Source organism: Mobula hypostoma, chromosome 14 (genome assembly GCF_963921235.1).
Source record: "Mobula hypostoma chromosome 14, sMobHyp1.1, whole genome shotgun sequence".
Classification (NCBI taxonomy): Eukaryota; Metazoa; Chordata; class Chondrichthyes; order Myliobatiformes; family Myliobatidae; genus Mobula; species Mobula hypostoma.
Window position 1 is genome coordinate 45,926,071 of NC_086110.1, and position 14,095 is coordinate 45,940,165.

General features: G+C 41.4%; 1 protein-coding gene across 1 annotated transcript in view; it reads right to left on the minus strand.

Moving 5' to 3' along the window:
- Positions 1 to 3,268: 3,268 nt before the first annotated feature.
- Positions 3,269 to 14,095, minus strand: part of LOC134356254 (B-cadherin-like) — a 58,366-nt gene continuing 47,539 nt past the window's right edge. Inside the window, 4 exon segments of the mRNA XM_063067057.1 lie at positions 3,269 to 4,732; positions 4,735 to 4,773; positions 7,217 to 7,308; positions 7,913 to 7,964. Of these exon segments, the coding sequence (XP_062923127.1) occupies positions 4,559 to 4,732; positions 4,735 to 4,773; positions 7,217 to 7,308; positions 7,913 to 7,964 (357 nt within the window). The 3' untranslated portion in view covers positions 3,269 to 4,558.

A 14,095-nucleotide genomic window follows, 5' to 3' on the forward strand; every position in this document is an offset into this window, starting at 1 on the left:
AGTAGGCTAGACAAGGGAGATGCTGTGGATGTTGTATATTTGGATTTTCAGAAGGCCTTTGACAAGGTGCCACACATGAGGCTACTTAACAAGATAAGAGCCCATGGAATTACGGGAAAGTTACATATGTGGATAGGGCATTGGCTGATTGGCAGGAAACAGAGTGGGAATAAAGGGATCCTATTTTGGTTGGCTGCTGGTTACCAGTGGTGTTCCACAGGGATCAGTGTTGGGGCCGTTTTTTTTTTTTACGTTGTACATCAACGATTTGGATTATGGAATAGATGGCTTTGTGGCTAAGTTTGCTGATGATACAAAGATAGGTGGAGGGGCTGGCAATGCTGAGGAAACAGAGAGTCTGCAGAGAGACTTGGACAGATTGGGAGAGTGGGCAAAGAAGTGGCAAATGAAATACAATGTTGGAAAGTGTATGGTTATGCACTTTGGCAGAAGAAATAAATGGGCAGACTATTATTTAAATGGGGAGAGAATTCAAAGTTCTGAGATGCAACAGGACTTGGGAGTCCTTGTGCAGGATATCCTTAAGGTTAACCTCCAGGTTGAGTCGGTGGTGAAGAAGGCGAATGCAATGTTGGCATTCATTTCTAGAGGAATGGAGTATAGGAGCAGGGATGTGATGTTGAGGCTCTATAAGGCGCTGGTAAGACCTCAATTGGAGTACTGTGGGCAGTTTTGGTCTCCTTATTTAAGAAAGGATGTGGAGAGGGTACAGAGAAGATTCACCAGAATGATTCCGGGAATGAGAGGGTTAACATATGAGGAATGTTTGTCCACGGACTGTATTCCTTGGAGTTTAGAAGAATGAGGGGAGACCTCATAGAAACATATTGAATGTTGAAAGGCATGGATGTGGCAAAGTTGTTTCCCATGATGGGGGAAGTCTAGTACGAGAGGGCATGACTTAAGGATTCAAGGGCACCCATTCAGAACAGAGATGCGAAGAAATTTTTTTAGCCAGAGGGTGGTGAATCTATGGAATTTGTTGCCACGGGCAGCAGTGGAGGCCAAGTCATTGGGTGTATTTAAGGCAGAGATTGATAAGTATCTGAGTAGCCAGGGCATCAAAGGTTATGGTGAGAAGGTGGGGGAGTGGGACTAAATGGGAGAATGGGTCAGCTCATGATAAAATGGCAGAGCAGACTCGATGGGCCGAATGGCTGACTTCTGCTCTTTTGTCTTATGGTCTTATCTAGATGGACAGAAACTACACTGTGAATCAGGAAGCAGAATGTGTCAATGGACAAGTATACGCACAAGTCCCTTGCTGAATTTAGAGTAGTATCTAGCCTTGCAGTCATGAGTGAACAGGGAGTAGAGTAGGGGATGAGGATTCAACCTTGTGGAGCATCAGTATTTAGAATAATCATGGAGAATGTGTTGCTGCAATCCTTACTGATTGCAGTCTGTTAGTCAAAAGGTCAAGGGTCCAGTTGCAGAGAGGTATTAACTCCCAGGGTCCCAGGGTTCAGTGTTTGGTGGTGAGCTTGCTTGTAATAATAGTATTGAATAGAACTCAGTTCTTCATTGATATGGTCCATTGTTGTAGAGAGTTTAACAGATTTCACTTCTATCCATTAAAGTGACCATCATGAATATTATTATCTGCTCCATTCTCATATTAATCATTATGTACTCTTTGGAAAGTTCTTGGCCACTTTCTAATCACTACAGTTTGGATCTGCAATCCTGATATAGTGAATATGTATATTAGCTCTTCAAGATCTTTTGCTGATTGAGGCCAATCAACAAATGGCTAACTTTTGGCAAAGTACTCACAATATCAGAATATTAAGTGTGAAACTCTTCTAAAAGTTAACTGCTCTGTAACTTCATGTCAAATCAGTGTGGTCGTCGACTGTCAACTCTGTCAGTTACTGTAGAGTCTTATATCTTCATCTGGGTAGTTATCTAATCTAGCCCATCCATCATTTTAAATCATTCTAGTATCATTTTGAAACAATTTTCTTTTTTTTTGTATGTGCTTGTTTGTCTCCAGTCTAGTTTGCCTGGCAGCAATCTTGTGAAGTAGACAAGGAACACTGTCCATTGTTCACTGTTTGGTTCAATATCACCTTATAATCACCACATTACTGAAAAGTTTTGCCTGCTTTACACAAGTCTGTCATCTATTCACTCCAATGTCTTTCCTAGAAAGCCACTCTTCTCATTTATCAAACTTTTCCTTCACCTGTTTCTTCAATGTGAAGGGAGCAATCCCAAGATGAATATCTCTTTCCAGTCTTGCTTAAATAATATTGGTTGGTTAGTGTATTAAGCCAGAACCATGGTTTACTTGATTCTATTACTTGAACATTGTGATCACTAAGTATTATCTGTTCTAGATATGCTTTGAAGTTTGCCATACTCAGTGTTGGTGATATTTGGATAAGCTTGCTTGGAGATGAATCCTTGGTTACAAATGAACAGATTTTTCCTGTACATTATGAGTCTGTGTTCAGAAACTTTTGCCTTGAAGTTGTTCTGTTTTCCACTGCTGTTGCTGGTGTAAGTACTATTGAAGCCCAGCTCTCCATTAGGTTGGTGGGAGGGAATGAAGGAACTAATGTCCCCACCCTAGCAAAGGCCTTCCTAAAGTCCATGTAGATAATGTCCATCAACCTGCCTTCATGAGAAAAATTATCCATGCTGTGAGACACTATTTTCCCACTCACTAAGCCATGTTGACCATCCTTAATCTTTCCTTGCAGCCCTCATTAACATTTGGTTCCTCACCTGCAGCTAAAGACTATGCAAATATTTGCCAGAGCTTCTACAGATTTTTCCATTGCTGCTCGCAGTGTCTTAGGATACATTTGGTCAGGTCAGCTCGATGCTGACATAAACATAGAAGAGGAAAATGTCCACAACAACTAAGATGAGGAAGATATTAAAAAGGCAATTCAGTTTCTTCATGACTTGTATGAAAACAGCTCAGTTTTAAAAGCACCTTATTAAAAACCACAATCAAAGTCTACAGGATCAGAGGTAAGCATTATTTGCTAAGAAAAATTATTAAAACACATACATTTGAACAGTGAAAGCTCACTTAAATTTCACCTGCCAAATATAAAACTAATATAAAAAATAACTAGACAATTTACAGGCAACTTTAAACAAAAATAGACTCCTGCTTCAGTTGTCAAATTTTAAAAAATGGAAACATAAAAAGACTGCTATTACTGACTTCACTCCATCACCAGGATCTAAATGTCTGCATTTCAAATGAAAATCGAACATTTTATGTTCAACTAAAGACAAATTAGTCATTATAAAATGTTGCAGCAGGGAAAAGCCTTTTGTAACTTAAGACAGTGCTAAACTATGATATTAAGCTCTTTCATGAACGTTGTCAGCCAGACAGCACATTTCACACACAGTGACAACTGCAGGTACACGAGCCCAAATCCAAATTGCCCAGACATGTGAGTGGAAGAGAAATGGAAGGAGCACAGAAAGTGCCAAATGTTTGTATTGCTGTTATGATGCAAGTCTGTTTATTTTCCTAACCAAATCGATGCATGTATTGAACAGTTCAGGTGTGAATTCATGGCATTTTGGGAAGTGTGGGATGGAATGAGAAGGGTCGTGAAAGACAACGTATTGTGACTGACAACATCAGGAGTTAATTTCTAGTTGTAGAGAACTTTGTCTAATAGATTTGTTATCTAATTCTACTGATTTTCTTTTTACCTCCACCACTATATACAGTGGAACAAAGATGAAAGTGGATTTAGAAATCCCCATATTAGGTTCCATGACAAAGTCATTTTCAGTGACAAATTCAGAACATGCTACAAAAAAACCATAACCACTGCAATGATTTACAATCAATATAAAATTATACAACAGTTAATTTCATATGAAGCAAGGATCCTGTTATGCATTTAAAATATACCTGCCAATCGTAAAACCAAGTTTGAGCAAATAGCAAAATTAAAAAATACTTTATTTACTCAGTCAGTAGTACATAAACAGGGAGATAATCCTATTTTTTTTTCTTTTTGAATTTTCTATAAAAGCCCCGAAATTAGTATTTCCTGAGAATTCATATGTTGTCAATGTAAAGCAGTTTTTTGGCCAGTAGCTGTAGAAGCGTTATGTTTTAAACTCTGCATATGGAATTGTTAATTATTCAAAAGCAATACTACCTTATAAAACATTTTATACTTAAATCGTAACTTCACTAACTTTCCCAAATTTCTCAAAGGGATACAGGCAAAGGTTATTTGAGCAGTAGGATATTGCAGTAAGAGCCTAGTAGGAAAAAAATGTAAAACTGAATAAACTTTGCCTCATTTAAACTTTGGGAAAATTGAAAAGACAAAATAAATGAAAATAAAACTCTGAGCGATAATTTATTGCAGTTAGCTCAGGAAAAGCTTATTTTTCATCCGAACAATTTAGTAACTTCAAGTTCAAATGCAAGATCAACTGGAATATAATTTCAATTCACCTTCTCACCTAATAGCACTCCGTTTGCCAATCATTAATTGGTTAAAAATACAAGTCTCGAAAATCTCGGCTTATTTTCAACTCCTCAGTCCTCGCCATCACCGTACATTTCAGCAAGTTTCCGGAAGCGTGGGCCCCATTCAATCAAATAGTTGTAATCTTGGTCTGCAACAAAGTTATTGGATAAATTCACTGGATTTAAAGATTCTGCCTCTGAACCACCACCTTCATATTCAGACACCAAGAGAGAGCCATGGGGGCGGGGGGAGCAATGGGATCATTGTCAGCAGTCTTCATGTTCTGTGGTGATAAGACCAAGGGAAAATAAGTAAAACTCTGGTAACCTGTGATTCTGATCATGATAGCAACAGTGCTGGTAGCAGGGTTGTTAATGATTTTGTATTAAGATGATGGCTGCTAATTAAATTAATTCAATTAGAGTTGCGGGGAGATGGGACCTAGAGCACCAGGACAGACAGTGGAGTGGTTGTGGGAAAAGATGTTAAACCTGCATACAAAGATGGAGATCGAAAAGGGTGAGCCTGGTGGGAATAATATTCAGAGTTGCATCAATTTCATGATAGAGCTGGAGGGAGGGCATTACTAGTCAGGGAAAATGTCACGGCAGTACTGAGACAAAACAGACTAGAGAACTCATCTACTCAGGCCACTCGAGTGGAACTGAGGAACAACAAAAGGATGATCACATTAATGGGATTATATTACTGACCACCCAATAGTCAGCAGGATTTAGAGAGGCAATTTGTAGACAGTTGCAAGAAACGCAAGTTTATGATAGTAGGTGATTTTAATTTTCCACATATTGTCTGGGATTTATACACTATAAAAAGGCTGAATGGGGTAGAGTTTGTCAAGTCTGTTCAGGAGAATTTCCTTAATTAATACATAGAGATTCCAACTAGTTAGCTAATGTTGGTCAAACAACGCACACAAAGATCAAAGTTCAAAGTAAAATTTATAATCAGAGTACAGACATGTCAGCACATATAACCCTGATATTCTTTTTCCTGCGGGCATACTCAGCACATCTATAGAACAGTAACTGTTAAACAGGATCGATGAACAATAAACTGTGCAAATGCAAATATAAGTAAATAGCAATAAATAACAACTATGGAATAACAAGATATGAGTCCTTAAAGTGAGACGGTCAGTTACGGGAACACCAGAAATAGCATGAATGTAGTTATTCTCTTTTGGACTGGGAAAAAGGATGACATCAGACTCTGACTCTTCATCTTTTTTTCCAGTCCTGATGAAGGGTATAGGCCCAAAACATCAACCGTTTACTCTATTCCATTGATGCTGCCTGGCCTGCTGAGTTCCTCCAACATTTTCTGTGTATTGCTTGGATTTCCGGCATCTGCAGATTTTCTCGAACTAATATTGTTCCATTGCTCAAGAAAGGCTATACAAATAAGCCAGGAAATTATGGGCTGGTGAGTCTGACTTTTAGATCTGGTCCCTTAGAATATCTTCCAGTAATTTATCAACCCTGTGAGTGGGTAAATTATTGTAAGGTATTCTATGGGATTGGATTTGGATAGACAGGAACTGATTCAGGTAGTCATGGTAGGTCATGTCTGACCAATCTTAAATAGTTTTGAGGAAGTTACCAGGAAAGTTGATGAAGGAAAGACAGTGATGTTGACTACATTGACTTTAGCAAGGCTTCTGATAAGGTCTTCATGGGACGTTGATCAAGAAGTTCATTCAAAATTGGCAGATGGAATTTAATGCAGACAAGTTAGAAGTTGTGTTTTGGGAGGACAAACCAGGGTAGGACATATACAGTGAATGCTAGGGATCTGAGGAGTGCAGTAGAACAGAAGGATACGAGAATACAGATTTATAATTCCATGAAAATGGCATCACATGTAGATTGGGTCATATATAGCTTTTTGCACCTTGTCCTTAATAAATCAAAGTATTGAGCACAGTAGTTGGGATGTTATATTGAAGCTGTATAAATCGTTGGTGAGCCTAATTGGTATACTATGGAATCTGAATGCTCTCAACCTTATTGATATCTTTCCTGTAGTTCAGGTCACCTACCTAGGGGAAGGATATCAATAACATTGAAAGAGTTCAGAGCAAACTTACAAAGATGTTATCTGGACTTGAGGACCTGATTTATAAGGAAAAGTTGAGTAAGTTTGGGCTTTATTCCCTAGACCATAGGAGAATGAGGGGAGATTTGATAGAGGTACCCAAAATTGTGAGGGGTATAGACAGGAGAAATACAAGTAGATTATTCCCATTGAAGTTGGGTGAGATAAGAACTAGAGCTCATGGGTGAAGGGTGAAAGGTGAAATGAGGAAAGGGCAACATGAGGGGGGAAACTTCTTCAGTCAGAGGATGGTGAGAGTGAAATGTGCTGCCAGTGGAAGTGGTGGATGTGGGCTCAATTCAAACTTTTAAGAGAAATTAGGATGGGTACACTTGTTGAGAGGGGTATGGAGGGCTATGGTCTGGGCGCAGATCGGAAGAATAATTGACAGAATAATAGTTTACCACCTACTAGATGGGCTGAATGGCCTGTTTTTGTGCAGTAATGTTCTATGACCCTATAACAATTTCAATAATCTGAATTTTTCATTTTCCTGGATATGCTGAGATATATCAATAGTACAAACAAAACTGTGAATGTTGCCAATTGCAGACTTTTGTGTCAAATATTTCCCAAGACTATGGCTATGTTAGTAACGGTCAATATCCTACCTCCTCAATAAAGTTGCCGACCTCATCTGGGTTTGCAGAGCGCAGCAGATATTGTGGTGCTAAGAGTACAGGAGCCACATCATTACATACAACTTCAGTAGACACTGAGACTGTCTACAAGAAGGGTCAGAGCCATCTCTATTTCCTGAGGAGACTGAGGTCCTTTAACATCTGCCGGACGATGCTGAGGATGTTCTACGAGTCTGTGGTGGCCAGTGCTATCATGTTTGCTGTTGTGTGCTGGGGCAGCAGGCTGAGGGTAGCAGATACCAACAGAATCAACAAACTCATTCGTAAGGCCAGTGATGTTGTGGGGATGGAACTGGACTCTCTCACAGTGGTGTCTGAAAAGAGGATGCTGTCCAAGTTGCATGCCATCTTGGACAATGTCTCTCATCCACTACATTATGTACCGGTTGGGCACAGGAGTACATTCAGCCAGAGACTCATTCCACCAAGATGCAACACTGAGCGTCATAGGAAGTCATTCCTGCCTGTGGCCATCAAACTTTACAGCTCCTCCCTTGGAGGGTCAGACACCCTGAGCCAATAGGCTGGTTCTGGACTTATTTCCTGGCATAATTTACATATTATTATTTCATTATTTATGAATTTATATTGCTATATCTATACTCTATTCTTGGTTGGTGCAACTGTAATGAAACACAATTTCCCTCGGGGTCAATAAAGTATGACTATGACTGGGTCTGGCATCCAGGCCCCGGTGCAGTTGACTGAGATCATAATCCTGTAAAATCAGAGTTATATATGGGCTTCGGTGGTAAACGGGAAGAAGCGAGAGCGAAGCGCCAACTCTTTTTTTTCTCATCCCCCCCACCCCTTTCGCGAATCGGCCCGGACAGACAGGAACAGCAGGGCTCTCACAGCTAACGGTACGAGCTAACGATTTAAAAAGTTCGTCTGTTTGGTGAGGTAAGTAGGTGACTACACTTATTTTTCCTGTTTCATTCCTGTAGAATTAGATAGCATGCCTGCAGGGTTAGTGCTTTGTTCAGGGTGTCAGATGTGGGAATCCTGGGAGACCTCCAGCCTCCCTGATGGGCACATCTGCGCCAAGTGCACCGAGATGCAGCTCCTCAGAGACCGTGTTAGGGATCTGGAGCTGCAACTTGATGACCTACTGCTTATCAGGGAAAGTGAAGAGGTGATAGACAGGAGCTACAGGGAGGTAGTCATCCCTAGGCTACAGGGGTCAGAAAACTGGGTCACTGTCAAGAGAGGGAAGGGAAATGCCTGGATAGTGGAGAGCACACCTGTGGCTGTCCCCCTCAGCAAAAAATATCTTGTTCTGGATGCTGTTGAGGGGGATGACCTGACGGGGGATGCCCATGGTGACCGGGTCTCTGGCACTGAGCCTGGTGCTGTTGTGCAGGAGAGAAGGAGGGAGAAGAGAAATGCGGTAGTCGTGGGGGATTCCATAGTCAGGGGAACGGACAGGAGATTCTGTGAGCCTGATAGAGATACCCGCATGGTGTGTTGCCTCCCAGGTGCCAGGGTACGGGATGTCTCGGATCGGGTCCTGAATATTCTAAAGGGGGAGGGTGAGCAGCCAGTTGTCTTGGTACATGTTGGTACCAATGACATAGATAGGACAAAGGAGGAGGTCCTGAAGAGAGATTTCCAGGAGTTAGGAAGGAAGCTGAGAAGCAGGACCTCCAGGGTAGTAATCTCGGGATTGCTACCTGTGCCACATGCTAGCGAGGGCAAGAGTAGTTGGATCAGGCAGATGAATGCGTGGCTGAGAGACTGGTGCAGGGGGCAGGGCTTCAGATTCTTGGATAATTGGGATCTCCTCTGGGGGAAGTATGACCTGTTCAAAAAGGACAGGTTACACCTGAACCCGAAGGGGACCAATATCCTGGCGGGAAAGTTTAATAGAGCTGTTAGGGATTGTTTAAACTAATTTGGCAGGGGGATGGGAACTGGAATAATAGATCGGAGGAAGGGGAAAACAGAAATAAATCTAAGATAGTGAGCAGTAAAGATGTCAGGAAAGACAGGCAGTTGATGGGGCAAATTTGTAGCCACTGGGATGAGTTGAAGTGCAATAAAGTTGCAGTGAAATCAAAGCAAAAAGTATCAAATACTGGTCTTAAGGTGTACTTAAATGCACGCAGCATAAGGAATAAGGTGGATGATCTTGTTGTACAGCTACAGATTGGCAGGTATGATATTGTGGCCATCACTGAGACCTGGCTAAAGGATGCATGTCTCTGGGAGCTGAATGTCCAAGGATACACGGTGTATCGGAAGGATAGGAAGGTAGGCAGAGGGGGAAGTGTGGCTTTATTGGTAATAAATGATATTAAATCATTAGAAAGAGGTGATATAGGATCAGAAGGTGCAGAATCTTTATGGGTTGAGCTAAGAAATAGCAGGGGTAAAAGGGCCCTGATGGCAGTTATTTATAGGCCTCCAAACAGCTGCAGGGATGTGGACTACAAATTACAACTGGAAATAGAAAAGGCTTGTCAGAAGGGCAGTGTTACAATAATTGTGGGGGATTTTAACATGCGAGTAGATTGGGAAAATCAGGTCGGCACTGGATCTCAAGAGAGAGAATTTGTAGAATGTCTGCGAGATGGCTTTTTAGAACAGCTTGTTGTTGGACCCACTAGGGGATCGGCTGTACTGGATTGGGTATTGTGTAATGAACTGGAGTTGATTAGAGAGATTGAGGTGAAGGAACCCTTAGGAGGCAGTGATCATAACATGATTGAGTTCATTGTGAAATTAGAAAAAGAGAAGCCGAAATCTGATATGTCGGTGTTTCAGTGGAGTAAAGGAAACTACAGTGGCATGAGAGAGGAACTGGCCAAAGTTGACTGGAAAGGGACACTGGCGGGAAAGACAGCAGAGCAGCAGTGGCTGGAGTTTATGCGAGAAATGAGGAATGTGCAAGACAGGTATATTCCAAAAAAGAAGAAATTTTCGAGTGGGAAAAGGATGCAACCGTGGTTGACAAGCGAAGTCAAAGCCAAAGTTAAAGCAAAAGAGAGGGCATACAAGGAAGCAAAAATTAGTGGGAAGAGAGAGGATTGGGTGTTTTTAAAGCCTTAAAAAAGGAAACCAAAAAGGTCATTAAGAGAGAAAAGATTAACTATGAAAGGAAGCTAGCAAATAATATCGAAGAGGATACTAAAAGCTTTTTCAAGTATATAAAGAGTAAAAGACAGGTGAGAGTAGATATAGGACCAATAGAAAATGATGCTGGAGAAATTGTAATGGGAGATGAGGAGATGGCAGAGGAACTGAACAAGTATTTTGCATCAGTCTTCACTGTGGAAGACAGCAGTATACCGGACACTCAAAGGTGGCAGGGAAGAGAAGTGTGTGCAGTCACAATTACGACAGAGAAAGTACTCAGGAAGCTGAATAGTCTAAAGGTAGATAAATCTCCTGGACCAGATGGAATGCACCCTCGTGTTCTGAAGGAAGTAGCTGTGGAGATTGCGGAGGCATTAGCGATGATCTTTCAAAAGTCGATAGATTCTGGCATGGTTCTGGAGGACTGGAAGATTGCAAATGTCACTCCGCTATTTAAGAAGGGGGCAAGGAAGCAAAAAGGAAATTATAGACCTGTTAGCTTGACATCCGTGGTTGGGAAGTTGTTGGAGTCGATTGTCAAGGATGAGGTTACAGAGTACCTGGAGGCATATGACAAGATAGGCAGAACTCAGCATGGTTTCCTTAAAGGAAAATCCTGCCTGACGAACCTATTGCAATTTTTTGAGGAAATTACCAGTAGGCTAGACAAGGGAGATGCAGTGGATGTTGTGTATTTGGATTTTCAGAAGGCCTTTGACAAAGTGCCACACATGAGGCTACTTAACAAGATAAGCGCCCATGGAATTACAGGAAAGTTACATACGTGGATAGAGTGTTGGCTGATTGGCAGGAAACAGAGAGTGGGAATAAAGGGATCCTATTCTGGTTGGCTGCCGGTTACCAGTGGTGTTCCGCAGGGATCAGTGTTGGGGCCGCTTCTTTTTACATTGTACATCAACGATTTGGATTATGGAATAGATGGCTTTGTGGCTAAGTTTGCTGACGATACGAAGATAGGTGGAGGGGCCGGTAGTGCTGAGGAAACGGAGAGTCTGCAGAGAGACTTGGATAGATTGGAAGAATGGGCAGAGAAGTGGCAAATGAAGTACAATGTTGGAAAGTGTATGGTTATGCACTTTGGCAGAAAAAATAAACGGGCAGACTATTATTTAAATGGGGAAAGAATTCAAAGTTCTGAGATGCAACGGACTTGGGAGTCCTCGTACAGGATACCCTTAAAGTTAACCTCCAGGTTGAGTCAGTAGTGAAGAAGGCAAATGCAATGTTGGCATTCATTTCTAGAGGAATAGAGTACAGGAGCAGGGATGTGATGTTGAGGCTCTATAAGGCGCTGGTGAGAGCTCACTTGGAGTACTGTGGGCAGTTTTGGTCTCCTTATTTAAGAAAGAATGTGCTGACGTTGGAGAGGGTACAGAGAAGATTCACTAGAGTGATTCCAGGAATGAGAGGGTTAACATATGAGGAACGTTTGTCCGCTCTTGGACTGTATTCCTTGGAGTTTAGAAGAATGAGGAGAGACCTCATAGAAACATTTCGAATGTTAAAAGGCATGGACAGAGTGGATGTGGCAAAGTTGTTTCCTATGATGGGGGAGTCTAGTACGAGAGGGCATGACTTAAGGATTGAAGGGCGCCCTTTCAGAACAGAAATACGAAGAAATTTTTTTAGTCAGAGGGTGGTGAATCTATGGAATTTGTTGCCACGGGCAGCAGTGGAGGCCAAGTCATTGGGTGTATTTAAGGCAGAGATTGATAAGTATCTGAGTAGCCAGGGCATCAAAGGTTATGGTGAGAAGGCGGGGCAGTGGGACTAAATAGGAGAAAATGGATCAGCTCATGATAAAATGGTGGAGCAGACTCGATGGGCCGAATGGCCTACTTCTGCTCCTTTGTCTTATGGTCTTATATCACAATATTGAGTGGAGATTTAATACAGGTTTTATTTCTCAATCTGCCAACTGCCCAGATGAATCAGTGAGACTCAAGCAATTGATAGTAGACATCTTAGCAGGATGAAATATGCCTCCTGTTTTGTTATAAATGAACATACAGTACATACTGATTGCTCAGTGAAAGCTGATGTCAGCCACAACTGGCTGGCCAAGTCGGGACTGAGAAGTGGGTGGGATGGCATCATGTCTAGTCCTTGCAAAAACAGCTCAAAAGCAGGGCGTTGTTCGGTGCCTGAAATAGCAGCTGAAAGCAACACGTGTCACACGTGTAGAAACCATGCAGCTTTCAAATCCTCTGTAGGATCTCGACTCCACTGCAGCCAGGTGGGGAGGCCAAAAGATGGTAATGGAATCTGATCATGAGTAGTCATTCATAATGGGATCTGGCTGGACGTCAGCCTGCCTCGAGGTCCATAGCAGTCATTAATTAGTTGTGAAGCAATATAACCAGCTGTCTTTCCATCCCATGGTCACATTTCTGATGTATTCATGACAAGTTTGGATTTAAGATACTATATCATACAGATTTTGCTCATCCTGTATACCATTGATATCAAATCTGTGGACACATTTTCTTCACACTTCAAAATACATTCCCACGCAAAATGTCAATTTCAAAAATATGTATCTATATGTGATTTGTAATGCAAGGAACGTTCTTCAGTTCATTTCACAGGAGCCCAAGTTTTGGCACCATAAATGGACTTGGAAATCGATAACCTGACAGATCCGAGTAAATGAATGGTAATCGGAGGAGAAAAGTAGAGATAAGGGAAACTTAAAACATCAAATGGACAATGCTTGGAGCACTCAGTGTATTAACAGTAGGGAGGGAAAGTCAATGTTTGGTTCAGGGACTCTACATCAGAGATGGGAAAGTGAGGAAATGAGTATGTTTCTCAACCTACTAAGTGTTTTGGTAATTTAAACAATGTTTTCTTAATTTTGTATCAATTCTTTCATGACCAGTGATTTATGGTCTTTAACTGATTCATTTAGATAATACTTATAAGGCATTTAGTAAATGCCCATATTACCGTCTCCCATAGCAGAGCTCATGCTGAACGCTTCTACTTGGAGGAGGACTGGTCAAGCTGGTGATGGCAGACAGAGGTCTGGCTCTGACAGGCATAATGGCCGTAGGCTTAAACACCACTTCAGAATTCATGCTCAGCAAGCCTCCCTGTGTAAATTACGGATCTCGCAAAAGTAAACAATCAACTTCTTTAGAATCCTAGATAACTGATCCTCAAAAAAGCAAAATTTAAACTGTGCTACCAGGACTGTATGGTGATATCCAAAAAGAAGGAGAATCCTATCTGCAGGCTGAAAATAAATGGGGAAGACATAAAACAAGTACAGAACTTTTGCTACTTAGGAAGCTGGGTGACATCAGATGGCAGGTGCAACATGGACTTCAAAAGAAGAATAGGGATGGCAAAAGATACCTTTACGAGAATGAAGAATATACTGGCCAACACTAAACTAGGCATGACAACCGGCCTCAGAGTACTGAAATGTTACGTTTATTCATTTATGTTATATGGCTCAGGATGTTGGACAATATCTAGTAACGTGTGGAAATGAATTGAAGCAGTAGAGGTGTGGTTTTTGAGGAGGATGCAAAGAATATCATGGACGAAACGAATATCTAATGAGGATGTCATGAACAGAGCAAGCACAAAAAGAGAAATAATGTATGAGATCATGAAAAGGCAACGTAACTTCATTGGACATGTGATTAGGAAAGAGGAGTTAGAATGCATGGTAATTATGGGAAAGATTGAAGGGAAGAAGGCAAGAGGAAGACAAAGACAAAGGATGATGGAGACAGCAGC